The following is a 21320-nucleotide window of genomic DNA, read 5'->3' on the forward strand; positions in this document are numbered from 1 at the left end:
GTAGTATCAAATGAAAAGAAGGAAAGGGCATTAAAATAAACAGGGTTTCGGCTAAATAATAATTACATGCGTCAGCGAACGACTGCAGCATAGTAAACAAAATATTCATACACAAACTGTCCATTTTCTTTTCTTATAAATTTTAAGTAACTTTTAAGTATTTATTCATTCGATACACAGGGATTCCATTCATAACCACACTCACTTGTTCAAATGCAGAGAAGAAGTGCACAGAACAATATCGCTTAAATATAGCCGAAGGAGTGCTAGTGTATTACTATGTTGCTATGTTAGTGTATAAGCGTTGATAGTTAGTCCCTGTATACTTTTAGAGAACTATTACAAAGCTTAGTCTTGGTTGCACTACCACCACCTTTTATTTTTTTAATTTTTTAATTTTTTTCTTTTTAGTCACAGCAAACGAAGAATAAACAAACCATCATCACCAACATACACACACAAGAAGGACAAATTCAAAAAAAATGGATGCCATGTTGACGAGAATTGTTACCAAAAAAAAATTAAAGAAAGCACCGTCTTTCTTTAAAGAGCAGCAGTTGTTGAGCTTTCAATTATAATTGTTTCCTCCTCCTCCTCCTCCTCCTGCTCCTGCTCATCCACCTCCACCTTCACCTCCTTCCATTTCAGTACACAAAAGGCACATGTCGTTGAACAATTATTCTTTCCACTTGATATCGAATGATTAAAGTATAAGACAAAAAAAATAAAAAAAAAAAATAAAAAGAAAATAACGAATAAAGATAAACAAACCATGTACACATATAATGTATACACTTGTTTGCGAATTTCATCTTCAAACATCAATCATAAACAAATTTCAGTCAAATACATACGCTTTTCACTGACTGCTTGGAAGGCTTAAGGAAATTAAAAAAAGAAAAGAAAAAGAAAAGAAAAGAAAAGGAAAGAAAAGAAAAGAAAAGAAAAGAAAAGAGAAGGAAATTGCTACTATTACAATAAATACAAGTTACCAGTTATAAGCAATAAGAATTTCATAATAATAAGCATAAGCATAAGCAAAATAGGTATCAAGAATTTCAGTTGAGAATCCGATAAACCCTGTTTAGTCAACTAAAGTTAGTTTCCATGCATATTAGTCTCAAAGATTAAGGGTTTCAGTGGGCGGTGGTGACGGTTTTGTGAACGTTGTTGATGTTTTAGTCAACTTCCCACCACCCTTCTTTTTCTTTTGTTCTTTTGTTCTTTCATTCTTTCATTCTTTCATTCTTTCATTCTATTTCTATTTCTTTCCCATTTTTTTTTTTTTCCATGGCAACGATGAAATTTAGTACAAACCAGCCTGAGGGTAAAACGCATAGACTACTATCACCATTAGCTTTGTGAAAGTACTTTTGCAACTCATTGAAGGTCACTTCGTGTGCAGGAAGAAACATATACTTTCACATGAAATATCTCATGAGTACCAAACCAAAAGCGATGAACATACTATTATCGGAAACAATGGAGACAAAATGAACGAAGAAGAAGCAATAGGGAGAAAGCAAAAAAAAAGGGAAAAAAAGGTAAAAAAAAAAGATGAATAAGGCATTATGATGGGTTCGAATTCGTATATCGATTCTAGCTCTTGACGACACTGTATGGATCTACAGTTGATTGTCCCATTTCCTTTTTATCTTTCACTTTCACTTTCCCTTGTGCATTTCCTTGTCCCAATTTTTGTTTTTGTTTTTGTTTTTAATTCTTTTTTTTTTTCTTTTCAACCTTTTTCAATTTAAAAAAAACACACTAAACCATTTACTCGAGAAGCATGCCCAAACAAGAATACAGCTACATCTCTACCACCATGCTTCTACTGCACTCAATGCGTTCCCAAATCTTGCCGCCTCAAAACGCCACATCCTACGCATTTGTTGTTGTGGATTATTTTGCTCATCAATTGGATATTCCCACATGTGTGTTCCTTTTGCAAAAATAACATTATTAATAATAATAATGATGATGATAATAATAATGATAATATAAAAAAAAAGCAGCAAAATATCAATTCCTGCTTTACAAACCAATTAATGCCGTGCCAGCTATTTCCTGTCCACTTTGGTTGAAGAAGGTAATTTTTTCAGCTATAAAAAGATGGGCGAAATCCCCATATTTTCCCCTCCCACCTACGATGAATTGTATTTGTCAATATAGAATTGTTTTGCTATTTCACTTTGCTGCCACAACCACAACCACCACCACCGCTTGACTCTCACTCTATTAGATCCATTCGAGCTAGCCAATGTTATTCCAAATAATACAAGTGCTCGTGGTCTTGTCCATCGCTAAAGCTGCCCAGGTCAGCAATGTTTTTCAAAGTTTTGATAGCCTTACTTGGCAAAATGGTGCATCTTACCCATATAGGACTCCTGCTGCTCCTAATTGGATTGCTCAATTGTCATGGAAAATCTTGGGCTCAAACGTTCAAGCCGGTGACTCATTCACATTGCACATGCCTTGTGTCTTCAAGTTCACCACTACTTCGACCGGAGTCAGTTTAGCTGTTGGTGACACCGTGTATGCCACATGTAATTTCGCTCCTGGTGATTTGGTTGTTGCTTACTCTGAATTGCAATGTGTTGCAACAAGCAATGTCAAAGCAAGCACTAATGCTTATGGTTCTGTTAGTTTCCCATTGACTTTTAACACCGGTGGCTCCGCCAATGCCGTTGATCTCCAGGACTCAAAATGTTTCACTGAAGGAACCAATACGGTCACTTTTACCGATGGAGGAAACCCTCTTAGTATTCAAACTAATTTTCAAGGCGGTTCAAATACCAATGCCCAATTGGGAATTGGAACCGATTCTATCATCTATTCTAATCGTGTTGTTCCCTCATTGAACAAACAACAGTTGTATCTTGTTGCTGGCAATTGCCCTAGCGGCTACACTAGCGGTACCTTGGGTGTTTCTGTTACTTCGGGTCTGATTGATTGTCTGACAATTCATGCTGCAATTAGTAACTCCTTCAATGCATGGTTCCTTCCTACTTCGGCATCATCTTTCCAATACACTACTTCTTGTAACTCCAACGGTTACTCAATTCGGTACTCAAATGTTCCAGCCGGCTATAGACCATATATAGACCTCCTTGCTCTGGTGGCTACAGGTAGTCGATTGAGAACAGTATTCACTAACCAATATAGATGTTCAAACAGTTTGTTCACCACAGATAACTCAAGAACAGTCACATGGAGTCCATACAACAATGACCAAGTTGGCTCTAATGGTGAAGAAGTTGTTGTGACCACAGAAACTTATTATGGATCAACAACTGCCGTGACTACTTTACCATTCAGTTCTGGTATTGATAAGACAAAAACGATTGTTGTTGATGTGCCTATTCCCACTACAACTGCATTTGAAAAGATTTGCGCTTCTGCTAAATCTTTTGAGACCATTAAAGCAACACCAGGTGCCACAGCTACAATCATTGAATATGATCCGGATGTATCATTGTGTCCTTTGGCCAGCTCGAGCAGTGAGGAACCTACTACTAGTGAGGAACCATCTTCCAGTGAGGAACCTACTACTAGCGAAGAACCATCTTCCAGTGAGGAATCTACTTCTAGTGAGGAACCATCTTCCAGTGAGGAACCAACTACCAGCGAGGAGCCATCTTCTACTGAAGAATCATCTTCCAGTGAGGAACCTACTACTAGCGAAGAACCATCTTCCAGTGAGAAATCTACTTCCAGTGAGGAACCATCTTCCAGTGAGGAACCAACTACCAGCGAGGAGCCATCTTCTACTGAAGAATCATCTTCCAGTGAAGAACCTACCACTAGCGAAGAACCTACTACTAGCGAAGAACCATCTTCCAGTGAGGAACCTACTACTAGCGAAGAACCATCTTCCAGTGAGGAACCTACTACTAGCGAAGAACCTACTACTAGCGAAGAACCTACTTCCAGTGAGGAACCATCTTCCAGTGAGCAACCTGCTACTAGCGAGGAGCCATCTTCTACTGAGGAACCTACCACTAGCGAAGAACCTACTACCAGCGAAGAACCTACTACCAGCGAGGAACCATCTTCCAGTGAGGAACCAACTACCAGTGAGGAACCAACTACCAGCGAGGAACCAACTACCAGTGAGGAACCAACTACCAGTGAGGAACCAACTACCAGCGAGGAACCAACTACCAGTGAGGAACCAACTACCAGTGAGGAACCAACTACCAGCGAGGAGCCATCTTCTACTGAGGAACCATCTTCCAGTGAGGAACCATCTTCCAGTGAGGAACCTACCACTAGCGAAGAGCCATCTTCTACTGAGGAACCATCTTCCAGTGAGGAGCCATCTTCTACTGAGGAACCATCTTCTACTGAGGAACCATCTTCTACTGAGGAACCATCTTCTACTGAGGAACCTACTACTAGTGAAAAACCTACTTCCAGTGAGGAACCTACCACTAGCGAAGAACCTACTACTAGTGAACTGTCAATTTCGTCTTCGTCGATTGTACCGCCATATCAAAATTCAACTGTCCCCGAAAGTTCATCCTTCAATACAGATACGGGTACCGAGATTCCACCAACAGGCACAGACACAAATGTCCCACCAACAGGCACCAACACTGGCGTCCCACCAACTGGCACAGACACAAATGTTCCACCAACTGGCACCGATACGAATGTTTCACCAACAGGTACAGACACGAATGCCCCACCAACAGGCACCAACACTGGCGTCCCACCAACTGGCACAGACACAAATGTTCCACCAACTGGCACAGGCACAAATGTTCCACCAACTGGCACCGATACCAATGTCCCACCAACTGATACAAACACTGGCGTCCCACCAACTGGCACCGATACCAATGTCCCACCAACTGGTACAAACACTGGCGTTCCACCAACTGGCACAGACACAAATGTTCCACCAACAGGTACAGACACGAATGTCCCACCAACAGGCACCAACACTGGCGTCCCACCAACTGGCACAGACACAAATGTTCCACCAACTGGCACAGACACAAATGTTCCACCAACTGGCACCGATACCAATGTCCCACCAACTGGTACAAACACTGGCGTCCCACCAACTGGCACCGATACCAATGTTCCACCAACAGGTACAGACACGAATGTCCCACCAACTGGTACAAACACTGGCGTCCCACCAACTGGCACAGACACAAATGTCCCACCAACTGGTACAAACACTGGCGTCCCACCAACTGGCACAGATACCAATGTCCCACCAACAGGCACAAACACTGGCGTTCCACCAACAGGTACAGACACTGGCGTTCCACCAACAGGTACAGACACTGGCGTCCCACCAACAGGCACAAACACTGGCGTTCCACCAACTGGCACAGACACAAATGTCCCACCAACTGGTACAAACACTGGTGTTCCACCAACAGGTACAGACACTGGCGTCCCACCAACTGGCACCGATACCAATATTCCACCAACTGGCATAGACACAAATGTCCCACCAACAGGTACAGACACGAATGTCCCACCAACAGGTACAAACACTGGTGTTCCACCAACAGGTACAGCCACTGGTGTTCCAACTACAGGCACCGATACCATTATTCCACCAACAGGTACAGACACGAATGTCCCACCAACTGGTACAAACACAAATGTCCCACCAACTGGTACAAACACTGGCGTTCCACCAACAGGTACAGACACTGGTGTTCCAACAACAGGCACAGACACAAATGTTCCACCAACAGGCACCGATACCATTATTCCACCAACAGGCACAAACACTGGCGTTCCACCAACAGGCACAGACACAAATGTTCCACCAACAGGTACAGACACGAATGTCCCACCAACTGGTACAAACACTGGTGTTCCACCAACAGGTACAGACACTGGCGTCCCACCAACAGGCACCGATACGAATGTTCCACCAACTGGGACAGAGACTGGAACCTCTTCATCTGGCACAAATGTTGAACTTGCACCACCCATAGAAACTGGAAATGGAACAGGGTCTCAATTATCAGAAAGTAGCACTAATGCTCAACCAACTGGTTCTAATAGCGATAATGGTGGCCAATCAAATGAACAAACTAATGGTAACAATAGTGCACAACCAAGTGAATTTTACGGCAGTGGATCTGGACCTAAAGCTAGCGGGGAAGAGACAGCTGTGGCATCATTGACCACAATTGCTACCCAATCAGCACCCTCAGTTTCAGAGTCTGCTATTATTAATGTTCCAACAGCATCAGCTTTCGAAGGTGCTGCTGCTCCTCAATTTGTTAAGCATTCGTCTTTGTTGACTGGGTGCATTTTCCTTATTACCATTTTGATCTGAGTCTTTCAGATATGAGGCGGTACTACTTGCCATTATTTTATTCGTTGTCTGCAATATTTACTGAGATTGTAAATGCTTTCAATTCTTCAATTTGACATCTTCCCATTATTCCAGTGAAATTCTTTGTCACATTATTTATTTATTTGTTTTCTTTTTATTTGTTTTTTTCCAGTTTTAAGGTGTTTGAGAATTAGCACAAGTATACTGCAATTGCATATACTCAATTTCCGGTTGTATGCTCCATATAAAAGCAATAAGCCTATGCTTTTTGTGAAGCAAGGATAGGAAGAGAAGGAGAGAAACGAAATGTTTTTTACAATCACAGTATTATTAAATTTCGAAGCTCCAGGCAAATATTCGAGTCGATTTTGTTTTTTAATTTTTTCTTTTTAATGTTGCTACTGTTGCAGTTTTTCTTTTCTCTCTACATTTCATTTTGCAATTTACTAATTGTATAAATACATTCGGTATGATTTACAATCATGTTTTTATCATAGAAATTATAGATAATTTATTTTATTTTATTTTATTTTATTTATTAACACAGTAGTTCATGGTTGCTTTGTAGATGCAAGAGTGATTACTATCCACCCTATCAATACGAGTTTGTGTATAGTTAGTTGATCAAACTGACTTATCAAAAGCTAAAAAAAATTTTCATTAAGACCTAGTAAGTAGAGTTTAAAGTCAGTACCAGGAGTTTCAACGGACTGAACGTAACAGACGGAAACTTGCTGATTATGCGATGGAACATGTACCAAAATCTCACTTGCAATTCACTTACATTACGATATTATTTTAATGTATACTTCACACACAAAAAATAAAATAGTACAGTGTTCAAGTAAAATACCTGTGTTAATTATTAAACCCATACTTTTAATCATTTTTATCGTTGGTTTTCCAAAAAAGAAAAACGATTTTGGGGCGAAGGGGCTGCTCTGAATACACAAGACACTAGCTGATAAAACCCGAAGATTATTGCCAATGGTGAATGCAACGACAAGGTTTTTAGATACTGCGAAAACGCAAAGCTCACATGACCTTTTATGTAGACACCAATGAATTCTTCTCATGACACACAAACACATATATATCCACACTTTCTCACTCTCATCTTCAGGGTAGTGGGAGGTTTCTTTTTTTCTTCTTTGTTCCCACATTTTATTCTTTGCTGGACAAATCCAAATTAGTTAGCTACCTAGGAGATACTACAGGTACCAATCTTTATATTCTATAAACACCACATTAGATTCCGCTTTCTTTGTTGCTTCAACCTCGACAAAGTTTTGCCTTCTTCCTTTTTCTTTTTTCTTTTTTTCTTTTCTTTTTTTTATTTTTTTATTTTTCCTTTTCTTTTTCATATTCCTGTCTTGCTTGTATTGCAACACTCGATTGGCTCATGATGAAGATACTAACCTCATTGGCACTTGTTGCATCCTTACTATTCTTCTTCTTCAACACTGCAAGAGCAGCAGCAGCAAAGGATTTACCCGAGAACCCTCCTGTTACCGACACCGTTTACTTCGATATCGAAGAAGAAGGAAATTCTATCGGTCGTATCACCATTGGACTTTTTGGCACTATTGTGCCCAAAACAGTTGAAAACTTCAGAACCATTGCTGCTTCGACTGACCCTAAGCAGCAATACACCAATTCCGTGTTCCATCGTGTTATCAAGAATTTCATGATTCAAGGTGGTGACTATGAATATGGCCAGGGATATGGTGGACAATCTATTTTTGGGAAGAAATTTGAAGATGAAAATTTCCAATTGAAACACGATAGGAAGTACAGATTGAGCATGGCCAATGCTGGTAAAAACACCAATGGTTCTCAGTTCTTTATCACCACGGCGGTTACTAGTTGGTTAGATGGTAAGCATGTTGTGTTTGGTGAAGTTTTGGATGGTCAGGATGTGGTTGATTACATTGAGAGTGTAAAGACTGCACGTGGTGATAGACCAGTCAAGGAGATTAAAATCTCAAAAGCTGGGGTGATTAAAGCAAAAGAGGACTTAAAAAAGGACGAGCTTTAAGGAGCGAAGCCGAAAGAAATAAATTACTCTGAATATATATATATATATATATATATATATATATATATATATCAATATCAATACCAATATCAATATTATACAAGCACGTTCAAGTGCCAAATTGTATACAACAGTGTAGTTTGGCAATTTCATGGTTTTGATGTTTTAATCTACTATATTTGTCCGTACACCTAATTGGTCCACAATGCTTCCTGGTCCATAGAGAGGTTTATCTTTAAGGTATATTGCTTCCTCAATATCTTTCTCCTTTGTCACTTCCCCGAGAAGCGCGTCAAATGTCGAACTTGAAAAACTAATAGTATTGTTTGCTGCCCCTCCATTCGTTGCCGTTGCCGTTGCCGTTGCAGTTGTTGAGTTTGTCGATGATGGCTGATTCTGTGCCTGTGCTAAATTTGGTGATACAGTATTAATTGCAGAGGACTCCAAACCTGGGCTCTCTTTAAACGGAGCTGGTGTCTCGGAATTGGGTTGCATTGGTTGTGGTTCTAATGAGTTCAGAGATATGTTACTCGCAAGTTTATCAGCTTCTCCGCCATGAATAGAATTATTAAATGAGTGTCCACCATCGGAGATATGATAACTTGTCATTTCATTCATTGTTTTTGCTGATTTTTTTAACGCCAAAACACTAGCTAGCATTCTCGACAGTAAGACATCGTATATTCTAGGTGCTTGATACACATTTGCACCGACAATGTAATAATCTTGTAATGTGTTTGTTGATGTAGGGGATATTCGTCTCTGCTTTCTAATGATCCAAAAATCTGGTTCTCGTACTAGGGCAATGACAAATTCTACACCTGTCATTTCCTGAAGTCTGTTCTGAAAGTACTGGTGGAATGTCATTCGTGGCGGGATCTGCACTTGTTGGTATTGAAACTGCATCATTAGCACTTGATTATTGGAAGTTCTGTCGTAAAATGGAGAGAGGGAGAAGTACTCCAAGACGTTTGTTGTATTAAGGCCTCGTGTTTGAATAAACTCTGGTGATTTCCATTGTATTTCGTCCAACGCCTCCATGGTTTAAGGGAAAGGATGCGTTTGTGTGCTTAGAAGTAAAAGAAAAGAAAAGAAAAAAAAAATAAGGAAAGGGAAGGCAGCAATAACGGGTATGTTTGTATGTGTGTGTGTTTATATCTGGATGAACGGTAGATTGTTTAAATGAAATTTTTAATTTTGTTTGGTTTTTAGAGTTCTACATGTTTTTCAATTTTTTCAATTTTGTTTAATTTTTTTCCTTTTTTATTTTGGGTTGTGAAATAATGTACTTTATTTTCGTCTATCTGCTACGCAATGTTCTTGCTGCTGTTACTGTTACTGTTACTGTGTTGATGGTGGTGTTCTTGGCGGCGGGTAATGTTGGCGAACTTATCGGTAGCGCCATCTTCATCCATAAACGAGGTTAATGCCTTTGCCAACTCCTTTGCTTCCTCAGCCATGACATCTTCCAGTCTCTCTATTCTCTGCGAATCATCTTGATTTAGTTCGTTTGTTTCTTGCTGTTCTCTTACTTGTATTGCAATTTGTTTTCTCTTTTCAAAATCTTGGTATCTAGTGTCGAGATCAAACTTTTCCAATTTCTCATAAATCGAGTCACCAAATCCATCCGTCTTGTACCGTGGAATAATATGCGTATGCAAATGCGGTATCAGTTGCCCCAGCTCGGGGCCGTCCTGAATGGCAATGTTGAGCGAGTCGGCTTTGTAGTGTTTGATGATAAACTTGTGAATGAGTTGCAATGTATTCATGTAATCAACGGATTCGTCTGGTATTAAGTCGCTGAATCTTAATACTGAAGTACGAAGTGGCACCACGAGGACGTGACCCGGGACCAATGGTTTTAAATTGACTAATGCATAAGTGAGTCTGGAGCGGAAAAAGACCTGTTTGTTGACCAAATATCTGAAAAAGTATACATCATGTGTTGAGCCCATTATATCTCTGTTGTTATAGTTGTTTTTTTTTTGTTTTTGGTATGTCTCGTAAACTTGTTTTCATCGTGTCTGAACAAAAGTCCCGAGAACGGCAGTTTCTTCACTGTGAGAACGAGCACTATCTAATCAAAATTTGAATCAGAATAAAAAAAAAAATTGAAAAATAAAATATGAAGAAAAGAATAAGAGGTGGAACAAACCTTGCAAAGGAGAATAAATTAAACATTAAAAAGGGGATAGTAGTTTAAAACCATTGAGAGAAGTTTAGAGTAAGCATTCAAACAGATTTGGCTATATGGTCAATGAAATTTGAATAAGTGCAAACTACACCGATTTAAAAATTGAAACCAATATAGTGTGATTTTTCTCTCTCTCCTTCTTTTCTCTCATTCTTTTCTTTCATATTTCCTAAAACAAGGTATAATACACATTACTACTATTAAAACCATTTATCGATGATACTATTATAGTACATTTCCAATTTTTATAAACAAGAGGTTCAAAACAAAGAATAGAAACCTTGGGCAATCATCAATTCATAAATATACTTTCTTGAATGTAAAAATGTCGTGGAAAAAAAACACTAAAAAATTGAATTAACTATGTAAATTTGGCATGTGAGAAGTTTGCTGAAAATGAGCTTTTTGTTTCCTAATTTGGTTTTTGCGCTTAATAAAACTCTTGAAAATTCTAGAATTCATTTCGCGATTACAAATACCTCAATCCCTCACAACCAACAACACCATAACCACCACCACCACCACCACAGTTTTTGCATAGACACTTACCTTGTTAAAAAATGAATTACAGAAAGAGAACCAAGAAACAAAACAAAGCAAAGCAAAAAAAAGCAAAAAAAAACCAGAAATTATGCTTGGATAGGTATTGACACGGATCGCTTAGTTTGATTCGATGAAGGTATTTGCAATAATATTTATTGGTGAAAGGGTAAAGCACAAATGAGGCCCGTTTGAGGTATTCCTCTCTATATATGTACCGGTTGATGGAACCTGATCCGATATTTTCTATTTTTTTTTCTTTTCTTTTCTTTTCTTTTCTCTTTTATTCCTTTTTTTTTTAATTTTTTTTTTTAATTTTTTTTCTAATTTTTTTATAAAAATTATTTCCAGAGTAGAGTAAGCTGTAACATTTTTGAGACGAAACTGAATAGATTGTGCAACTTATGGACCCTGGTTCTTGATTGCGGTAATGAAGATGTAAGAAGATGTAATACCTTGTCGTGTGCTTTATTACCGTATGGTGGTGTGGTGGTGCATTTTCTTGATCAGTAAGCAGACTGATTGTTCTAGACCAAGGAATCAATTGCGGCGCATCAGCATCAGCATTAACAGAAGCAGCGGAAGCAGAAGCAGCAGCATCAGACGACATTGGCTGAACAAAGTTGGCGGTGTGTACAATATTGGGCATGTGTACACGACCCACTATATATACTATTTTAATTTGGGGTTTTTCTTTTTCTTTTTTACTTTTATTTGAAAATTTCGGCTCACATGGCTGAACGAAACCAAGATTGATAAGATTGTATTACTAATTCTGTCCAGTAAATCATAAAAGTATCAGTAAGAATAAGTAATTACTTTGTGGGAAAGTTGTAGACGATGCAATTATAGTTAATGAGAGGCAATGAGCCAGAGCCAGAGCCAGAGCCAGAGCAATTGGAGTTGTTAATGGAAGTATATGTGGTTTTGTAATTGATAGTGAATTGGTAGTGTCCATGGTCCCTCACTCGGTATCTCTCACTCACTTTATTCACCCACTTTTTTTTTCCCCGTTCCCACGGGACCAAAGTATATAAATACACGTTGATCTGCCCCTCAATTTAACACAACCAATTCTCTTTTTCCATTTTCCCTTTTTTTTTTTTTTTTTGCTCTCTCTCTCTCTCTCTTTCTCCTTTAGTTTCCTAAATTTTCCAAAAGTAAAAGTTTCCATTAATCGACACTTTGCTAAACTAAGGTTAATATAGAGACATACAGTACCATTACTACTACAACTACAACCACCACATAGCTTTTTTTTTAAATTTTTACAATGGCTCCAGTTATTCAAAAACCAGCTCCATCATTCAAGAAGACCGCCGTTGTTGACGGTGTCTTTGAAGAGGTTTCCTTGGAACAATACAAGGGCAAATGGGTCCTCTTGGCTTTTTTCCCATTGGCCTGGACTTTTGTCTGCCCAACTGAAATTATTGCCTACTCTGAGGCATTCAAGAAGTTTGCCGACAAGGATGCAGTTGTTTTGTTTGCATCTACCGACTCTGAGTACACTTTGTTGTCATGGACCAATGCTGCCAGAAAAGATGGTGGTTTGGGACAATTGAACATTCCATTGATTGCAGACACCAATCACTCTTTGTCCAAGGACTATGGCGTCTTGATTCCAGAAGAAGGTGTTGCCTTGAGAGGTATCTTTTTGATTGACCCAAAGGGTGTCTTGAGACAAATCACCATCAACGACTTGCCAGTTGGTAGATCTGTTGAAGAGTCTTTGAGATTGTTGGAGGCTTTCCAATTTACCGAGAAATATGGTGAAGTTTGCCCAGCCAACTGGCAACCAGGCTCAGAAACCATTAAGGCTACACCAAATGACTCTAAAGAGTACTTCTCGAAGGTCAACAAATAAGCACTTTTAAGAGTACTTGACTCTAAATACGCGAAATAGTGCTCATTTGACTATTATGTAATCTAAGTTTATAGATCAATATATATTTATATATATATATATATATCACAACGAAGAAATATCGTAAACTAAACGTAGAAAGCATATACATAACTTTGGAGTGAAGGAACTGTGACTTGAATTGGATATACTTGTTGTCCTTTGCCAAAATTATTGCATTGTTATCTCTCAAGATGTTGTTAATCTTATTTGTTGGTTGTTTGATTCAATGTATTTGGTGGGAAAACGTGGCGTTTTCTTTTTTTCTTTTTTTTTCTTTTTTTTTTTTTTTTTACTGCGAGGCATTGAGATAGATGGAAATGAAACGCCACACCCACGACATCGGCGCCCGCCCCCTATTGTGCCACAGTAAACTTTGGGCTTTCGTCTTTCGCCCAACTCGGCTCTTACTCTAAGTTTTATTTCTGTCTTTTTTTTTTTTCCTTCCATTATTTGCTCCCGACAAAGCACGACATTTTGTAAGGCATTTGAGAAAATGAAAAACAAAAAAGGAAAAACAAAAAGGAAAAGGAAAAAATTTGCGAAATGTCGTTTCAAAAATTAAACACATTGGTCCATCATCGCCCATCGCCCATTGCCCATACCTGCTTGAACATATTCCATGGAAACTCTTTCGTCTATTATATATCGACTTTTCAAATATCCTTTTCTTCTTTCTTATTTCTTTTTCCCCTGTATTTCTACTAATTTATTCCATCATTCCTTCATTTTACTGTCTTTTCTCTCCCTCTCTCTCTCTCTCTCTTTTTTGTTTTGTTTTGTCCTTTTGGTTTTAGATACGCCATGGTTTCTTTATCCTGTAATAACCACTAAAGTAATCTTTCTATTCTGCTTTTTGTTTCCTTCTTGTTATTTGCAAATCGCGTCTCTCCTTTATCTAAGTGAATGGAAAGGTATGTATTAAAACAACCTTTCGGGTGTTTTAACCTGATATGGATAAAAAAAAAAAATTAAAAAATACTCCACGTTGCCTACGGTATACAATACAATACAATACAATACAATACAATACAATACAAAAAGTAGGCTAAACACTGTACACATTTATTCATCTAAATTGAGAAAGTTGAGTAAAGCAATCGCATTCTTTTAAGTATACATCATTCACCACCATCCTTTTTTTTTTTCCATTTTTGAAATAATTTTCTACTTTTTACTTCATCCAAAACCGTCCCATCTAAGACAATTCAATTTGTTGAAGTAAGAGATTAAAAGTCAAAAAGGACAGAGAAAGAACAAAACAAAACAAAACAAAACAAAAAAGAAAGGGAAATACTTCAATAATCTATTGTCTGCTTGTATTTAATCTGCAAACTTGAGAAAGGCTACTTTGAACGCCTTTTTTTAGCTCTATCCCAGGACGAGGCTGGTCTCTTTTTTCTCGACGTGCCCTCACTCATATTTCTATCCCTGTTTTCAAATATGCTCCAATCCTCACCGGCAAATTGATTAGCCATATCCCTTTGCTTCTCCCTAAAGCTCTTCTTTGTCTGCGTAGCGGGTAATCTGGTGAAATTCGACTCTTCGTATGCTTGTATTTCTTTCTCTTTTCTACGATCATGTTGGGTTTTAACACCTCCACGACCATGTCCAACAATAGTGGAGCCAATGTTTGCCTCAGCAATAGGCAAATCACTTTGCTCTTGCAAGTACTCTTCCATACTTTGCAATCTCTTGGTCTTGTCGGGTTTAGCCGTAGGCTCCCTAATGGAAGAAGGTGGCGCAACTGCAGATATCTTGGGAGGTTTATACTTTTCAGTTGATGATGATGATGAAGCAGAAGCAAAAGCAGAGGCAGAAGACTTCGATTTGGTTGCTTTCGGTGCAAGTTTGGCCAATGCAGTCGCATCTGGTCTATATGCCAACTCGTCGTCGTCGTCGTCGTCGTCGTCGTCCTCCTCATCATCATCATCATCAGAGCTAGAAGCAACCAGTTTGTTGCTTGCATTGCGATCACCACCACCACCACTACTAATACTACTACTACTACCCTCCTCGCCTTCTTTCTCGTCTTTCCTTTCTTGCTCCTTCTGTTGAGCTTCCGTCTTGTTATATGCTTTCACGAGATTCTCCATTTGATAGTTAATCTTCCGTTCAAGTGGCTTGACACCCTTCTCAAGCGTCACACGCTGTACAATCGTTCTTGCAATAGCTTCATCGCGCTGCTTTGAAACTTCAGTTCTATAATCAACATCACCACTATTGTTATTATGATCTAGACCATGAGTAGAATTACCCCCTTCTAGTCTATCTAGTTGACTAAGCACAACAAGAGATAAGTTGTTGATGTATGAGGCAAGTGCATCGTTCTTGAGTGAAAGCAATGATATACCTTCCGGTTCCTTTTGATTCAGTTTTTGTAATAGTTTATTGATGAAATCTGGTAAATTATCTCGATTCTCTTTAATATGGGCAGTAAGTTCGTCCACAGCATAACGTGTAGATTCTGCTGAGGACATAACAGATTTCAAAAGAAGATCTATTTCAGACATTGTCAATGATATAAAGATACCTATTAGGTATAAGTGGTTTGGAAAGAAGGAAGTATGAATTAGTGTTAAGTACTTTGCCTTATCGCATCGCATTCTACTCTTTTCATTTTAAGTTTTTTTTTTTTTATTATTTACTTTTTTATTTTTGGTTTTGGCAATTGAATTGCATTGCATTGTTTGTGATGTTATTTTTATTTTATTTTATTTTTATTTTTCTTCTCTTTCTCTTTTTATTTTTCTTTTTCTTTTTTTTTTTTTTTTCCTTTTGAGTTTGTGAGTATTCCATCTCAGATGAGATAAAAATATCGATTACACCAACCATTGCCTTTTCAGAAGCAACAAATAAATTTATTCACATATAGACATATATATATATATATTTAAAAATTCTTATTCTTTATTAGCAAAGATATTTTATTGAACACAGTCATTGGAAATACTCAAATATAGCTACCCATAATGCCTCAAAACGAGTATATTGAACAACACATAAAACAGCACGGAAGGAGGTTAGATCACGAGGAGAGGAAAAGAAAGAAGGAGGCTAGAGAGGGACATCGAGTGGCCAAAGATGCTCAAACACTTAAAGGTTGGAGAGCTAAACAGTTTGCCAAGAAGAGATACAGTGAAAAAGTATCGATGCGTAAAAAGATCAAGGCACACCAAGAAAGTAAAGTTAAGGGCCCCTCCACTCCAAAACAAGATGAAGGCGAAGCTTTGCCTACATATCTTTTGGATCGTCAGACAAATAACACTGCAAAGGCCTTGTCTTCGAGTATAAAACAGAAGAGATTGGAAAAGGCAGACAAATTCAGTGTTCCATTACCAAAGGTGCGTGGTATTTCGGAAGAAGAGATGTTCAAAGTGATAAAAACCGGAAAGAGCAAGACCAAGAGTTGGAAGAGAATGATAACCAAACATACTTTTGTCGGCGAAGGTTTCACACGTAGACCCGTTAAGATGGAAAGAATCATTCGTCCTGCAGCATTGAGACAAAAGAAGGCCAACGTGACACACCCAGAATTGGGCGTGACAGTATTTCTACCAATATTGGGCGTTAAGAAAAACCCACAATCGCCAATGTATACTCAATTAGGCGTGTTAACAAAAGGTACAATCATAGAAGTGAATGTTTCAGAGTTGGGTTTAGTTACTGCCGGAGGAAAAGTTGTATGGGGTAAATACGCCCAAATTACAAATGAGCCGGATAGAGATGGATGCGTTAATGCGGTTTTATTAGTATAGTCTCAAATCTATTAAATGCGACATTCTTTAAAGTTAATTTTTGGTTTCGATTGCCGGTATAATTTCTGTTTTCTTTTTTTTAATGTTTCGGTCTCTTTAAATTCGTTCACGCTTTATTTCTTTTGCTTCCCTTCAACCTCCCTTTTCATTTACCCCCCCCCCCCCCCCCCCCCCCCTCCTTTATTCTCTTCTTTTCTTATTTTTCTTTCTTTCTTTCTTTGTTTTTTTTTTCAAAAAAAAAAGAAAAAATTTGAATGACTTTATGGGTTGTAGTAATTTATACTCTGTGCAAAAACTACTTTCGTTGAGCATTCTTTGGATTTAGCATTTTCATTATTCATGACCTATATTTCAAAAACTCACGTTCTATCCCTTGCCTTCCCCCCCCCACCTCTTCCCCCTGGACCTACCTACTTCCATGCTTCTTGACCTTATTGAAATTCATTATCAAACAAGTCCAGACAAAGTATATTCTTCTTTCCTATTGATCTCAACCCACAATTGATTATCAACTTCCCGTGCTCTCGCATAATCTCCCACTGACTTCTAACAAGCTTACTACCTATCAAGAAACATAACCCAGAAATGTTTTGCTTATTGGAAATCAAAGGAAGAATTTCACAATATTTGTTAATCACATCATGGTGTTTTGTTCCTGAATAAGGATGTATACTATACTCCTTATGCAAATTTTGTTTCCTTAAATTGGTCAAAAACTCCTCTTTGATCCGTATTAAATATTGATAACCATTCTCGGCACTCAATGTTGCAAGCTGTTCCTCGTATCTATTACTATCCAGACTGGTTTCATTCATATGTTCAATTTCTGGATATCGGTTACTTTCAAGACCACAAGTCACAAAACAGAAACTCCATAGCACCAAGATTGCCAAACTCAACGGTGCAGCTGAATCATGATAGTCGCAATTAGAGTTCCAGTCTAATGGTTCATTTTCTTCTCCCAAAAAGACATTCCATAGGAAGACAAGACAATAAACAATACTTCTTAAACTCTCGACGCTTTTGTTTTTACTTCCCCAAAGATTGATCATCTTGCGTTGAACAATGTGATGGTCCTTCATTGACGCAGCAACACTTTGATTTGCCGGCGAGCCACAATAAATTGCAATATCATAGTTGGTCAAATCGGGCATAGCAATAATTTGTGTTAGGTAAAATATAGGTAAAGATACATTCACTTTAGGTGTATTGTAAACGGACACGCCTGTAGTAGCGGTGGGTTTCGCATTGTCCATTATTTGAAAGTACCAAGTGTCAAAGACTCGAGAAAGCATTTCTCTCCATATCTTGCTATTACTGCTCAAATGATTGCCCGTGAGCAACGACGAATGCGTTTGAAGCTCAACTTGTTGCATTTGGTACATTAGTGAGATCAATCCTGCAAGCAAGATTTTTTTGTAAAAGGGCGACTCGGCTTTAAGTTCTTCAAACTTCATTCCTCCTAATCCGCTTCCTCCTCCACTTTTGAGCAATTTTTTCACAGCAGACAAGAAACTTTCCTTTTTAGGGACTTTTTTCTTATTACCTGCATCTTGAAGCTTTTTTAATCGTTTAACAAGTTTTTTAAACGAGCCATTGATTTCGGTTGACTCCCAAATAGTTTCTTCATTGCATGGGATATTGAGCAACTGTAATTGGTAAAACAAAATTTGTGGATTATGGCGGAACTTGACATAATCAATTATGTCCAAATAAAAAGTCATAAATGTTGCCCTCTTTAAAGATTCAGATTCCACCCATTGATCAAACAATACTTGATCCTTGTTTTCATCATTATTTTCCTCTCCGCGAGAATCTTCAGCTTCATTTGTCTCGCTCTCTTCCCCTGCACTTGATGGCGCGCTTGTGCTTTTCTTGTTGATCTTTGCAGGGTTCCCACCCATCATTGCACTTCGTCTCAATAGTTGTGCAGTAGTTCCATGATGTAAGTGCGCTCTTTCGTGCAACCTCCGAGAAAGAAAATTTTTCTCCACCCATTCCAACATGTTGAGGCATTGCAAAATCCATACTTTGACTGGCGACTTGAAATCCTCGTGCTGAAACAATGCAAACCTCAATGGTTGTGCAAGTGCATTACTAATTTCCCACTCAAGGGATTTCTTACGTTGTTGAGACAATTGTTCTGCTGTTCCGGGGAAACTATACTGAGCACCAACAATAATCATTGATGCTAATAATAACGGGTTGGCTGTCTTTGTGTCAAACGACGGTTTGTGAACAATGGAAAATTGGGGATGAAAATGGCTCCAATACAGCGACAAGTAGTATGCAAATCTGTTCTCGAGTTTACTTTCGAGTTTGCTTTCGAGTTTATTTTCCAATTTGTTATTGGCTTCTCCAAGTTTGGCGATATCTAGTCTGTTGATACCGAGTGATTGAAAAATTGAGTTAACCAATTGAGTGTCCAAATAATAGTTTCTATACTTGCCAATATTGTATCTTTCTGAGAAATGCATATACTTACCCTCTTCGGTTAAGGTGATGTCTGAAAGTGCGGGAACACTCTCGGCAACAGAGTCAGCGGTGCTAGTGGGAGATGTGGTTGTCGTATCAGTATTATATACCTGGTTAGGGAATCTTGCATTTTCTTCAGTGATGGATCTCCGTGCAGTTTTTGATGCCATATTATTATAATTAGTTGTGAAGAACTCATCGAGAGGATTGGATTCATTTGAAAATACATTTGCATCCATGATTCCGTTATGAAGTATGTTTGCACTGTCATATGGTGGTTGTACTGATTGACTTATATTTGATTGGCCATTACTTGTCATTTGAGGCGACATCACATATGGTGATGGGATATTGGGGGTGTTTTGACCAAGTCCAAAATTGATTGTATTACTCTGTTGTGAGTGTTGTTGCTGAAATGACGGTACTGCTTGTATTTGTGACACCTTTTGTTGCTGTTGCTGCTGTTGTTGATGATGCTGTGGGATAGTACTAGCAGGCTGGACCTGGTACGGTACGCTTGTCTGTTGATAGTCGTTGAACAACCAATTCAAAATATCATTTTGGGGCAAAGTTGTTCCGTAGTTCTTGAGTAGAGTGTCAAAGTTATTTGTGTTGGGATACCCAAGATTGGTAGTCAAGGGATACAGGGGAGAGGAGTCGATTGTTGGTGGTATTGGTGGTGCACCAGAAATTGGTGTGTGTGCCAACTGATTATTGTCGTGAGTTTGTTGGTGTTGAAGATGATGATGAATGTTTTGATGCTGTTGATGCTGTTGATGCTGTTGTTCTAGTAGCAGTTGAGTAGGATGAGTAGGTGGAAAGTGGTTAGAATGTGAAGAGTTGAGCAGTGAATGTCTTTCTCGTCCATTAGGAGTATGAACATTAGGGTAGGATACTCTTCTCTCTGCTGTGTCAATGAGATTTGAGATTTGCATACCGTTTCCTGGCTGATGTGAAATCCCAGTATCAGTAGCGAGTGTTGCAATAGAACTACTTGAACCGTATTTTTTCCTCTTGATGTCTCTTTTTCCGCCAGTACGTCCATTATTGTTGTCGGATTTGGCTGGTGATGTCGCTGCAGTACCACTTGCCTCATTCATTAGTTCATAGTGTCTTCTTACATGTCTTTCTTTCAAATCTTTCCTAACAAAAGTCTTTCCACATTTTGTTGTTCCACCACCTACCCCTCTACTTCCATTTCCATTTCCACTTGCCTCGCCCATTTCGACTGGGAAATCGCAAACAAACACTTCCTTTGGTTCGTGGTTCAAATTATGACGAGCTAGGTGGTCGGATCTACTAAAAACTTTGTCGCAGTGCTGACATGGAAATGTTCCCAAAGAACGTTTTTTCTTTTTCTTGGTGGTGTTGGTCGTGGTTATATTGGCAACTGAAGAAGGGGCGGCTGAATTGTTATGGTTTGCATCCTCGAAATCAAGGGGCGTGCTGCCTGTGCTTGAAGTGCTCATCTGTTCTGTTCTGTTTTGTTCTGTTTTGTTTTGTTTTGTTTCCTTCCGTTCTAATCAATGCCTCGAAGACTATGTACAACTCTATACAACAGACTTGAAGGTGAGCAGGTAGTTAGCTGCTTCGGCTGTTAGTGTTTTGTAATTGATAGATTGGTTAAAAATATTTGTTGATGACTCTTGCAATGAGCTAGCGGAATCAAAGTCCGAGTAGAGAAAGAGCAAAAATAAAAAAATAAAAAAAAATAAAAAAAAAACAATAAATAATCTGTATATATATATATATATATATATGTATATGTGTGTGTGTTTGTGTGTGTTTGTGTGTGTTTGTGTGTGTTTGTGTGTGTATGAATATATTCTCATAAATACAACTAGAGTCAACCTCCTTGCCCTGTGACCACTTCTGAGCAACAAGAGTCAAATGATGCGCTGTTGTAACTTACACTTTGTTACTCTCATTCACCTATTGCTGTGCTCCTCTTTTGTCTGAAATTTCTCTCCTTCTGATGTATAATGAGCTAAAAATGGGCGAAATCTTTGACTTGTTTCCCTTTTTTTATGTTCTTTCGTTCAAAACAGTCAGATGAACGACGGTAGCCTTTTGCGCGAAACTGTAGCTCTTCACCT

General features: G+C 38.5%; 8 protein-coding genes across 8 annotated transcripts; 4 read left to right on the forward strand and 4 right to left on the reverse strand. All coding sequences in view use genetic code 12, as the record gives it.

Moving 5' to 3' along the window:
- Positions 1 to 1825: 1825 nt before the first annotated feature.
- On the forward strand, positions 1826 to 6316 carry PVL30_003566 (uncharacterized protein; the record flags this gene model as incomplete). The annotated part of the gene is made up of 2 exons (XM_001526113.2): positions 1826 to 1934; positions 2283 to 6316. 2 exons carry the CDS (start codon positions 1826 to 1828, stop codon positions 6314 to 6316), a joined length of 4143 nt encoding a protein of 1380 aa, XP_001526163.2.
- A 1402-nt stretch (positions 6317 to 7718) lies between these two features.
- Positions 7719 to 8354, forward strand: CPR2 (Peptidyl-prolyl cis-trans isomerase B; the record flags this gene model as incomplete). Its single annotated transcript, XM_001526115.1, has 1 exon — positions 7719 to 8354. The coding sequence occupies one exon, from the start codon at positions 7719 to 7721 to the stop codon at positions 8352 to 8354; it is 636 nt and encodes a 211-aa protein (XP_001526165.1).
- A 165-nt stretch (positions 8355 to 8519) lies between these two features.
- MED6 (Mediator of RNA polymerase II transcription subunit 6) lies at positions 8520 to 9395 on the reverse strand (the record flags this gene model as incomplete). Its single annotated transcript, XM_001526116.1, has 1 exon — positions 8520 to 9395. The coding sequence occupies one exon, from the start codon at positions 9393 to 9395 to the stop codon at positions 8520 to 8522; it is 876 nt and encodes a 291-aa protein (XP_001526166.2).
- Positions 9396 to 9661: 266 nt separating this feature from the next.
- HNT2 (Dinucleoside triphosphate hydrolase) lies at positions 9662 to 10309 on the reverse strand (the record flags this gene model as incomplete). The annotated part of the gene is made up of 1 exon (XM_001526117.1): positions 9662 to 10309. The coding sequence occupies one exon, from the start codon at positions 10307 to 10309 to the stop codon at positions 9662 to 9664; it is 648 nt and encodes a 215-aa protein (XP_001526167.2).
- A 2052-nt stretch (positions 10310 to 12361) lies between these two features.
- On the forward strand, positions 12362 to 12952 carry TSA1 (cTPxI; the record flags this gene model as incomplete). The annotated part of the gene is made up of 1 exon (XM_001526118.1): positions 12362 to 12952. The coding sequence occupies one exon, from the start codon at positions 12362 to 12364 to the stop codon at positions 12950 to 12952; it is 591 nt and encodes a 196-aa protein (XP_001526168.1).
- A 1385-nt stretch (positions 12953 to 14337) lies between these two features.
- PVL30_003571 (uncharacterized protein) lies at positions 14338 to 15504 on the reverse strand (the record flags this gene model as incomplete). Its single annotated transcript, XM_001526119.2, has 1 exon — positions 14338 to 15504. One exon carries the CDS (start codon positions 15502 to 15504, stop codon positions 14338 to 14340), a length of 1167 nt encoding a protein of 388 aa, XP_001526169.2.
- Positions 15505 to 15963: 459 nt separating this feature from the next.
- Positions 15964 to 16749, forward strand: NSA2 (Ribosome biogenesis protein; the record flags this gene model as incomplete). The annotated part of the gene is made up of 1 exon (XM_001526120.1): positions 15964 to 16749. One exon carries the CDS (start codon positions 15964 to 15966, stop codon positions 16747 to 16749), a length of 786 nt encoding a protein of 261 aa, XP_001526170.1.
- A 431-nt stretch (positions 16750 to 17180) lies between these two features.
- PVL30_003573 (uncharacterized protein) lies at positions 17181 to 20693 on the reverse strand (the record flags this gene model as incomplete). Its single annotated transcript, XM_001526121.2, has 1 exon — positions 17181 to 20693. The coding sequence occupies one exon, from the start codon at positions 20691 to 20693 to the stop codon at positions 17181 to 17183; it is 3513 nt and encodes a 1170-aa protein (XP_001526171.2).
- Between the last annotated feature and the right edge of the window lie 627 nt (positions 20694 to 21320).

This window comes from Lodderomyces elongisporus, chromosome 4 (assembly GCF_030384665.1).
Source record: "Lodderomyces elongisporus chromosome 4, complete sequence".
NCBI lineage: Eukaryota > Fungi > Ascomycota > Pichiomycetes > Serinales > Debaryomycetaceae > Lodderomyces > Lodderomyces elongisporus.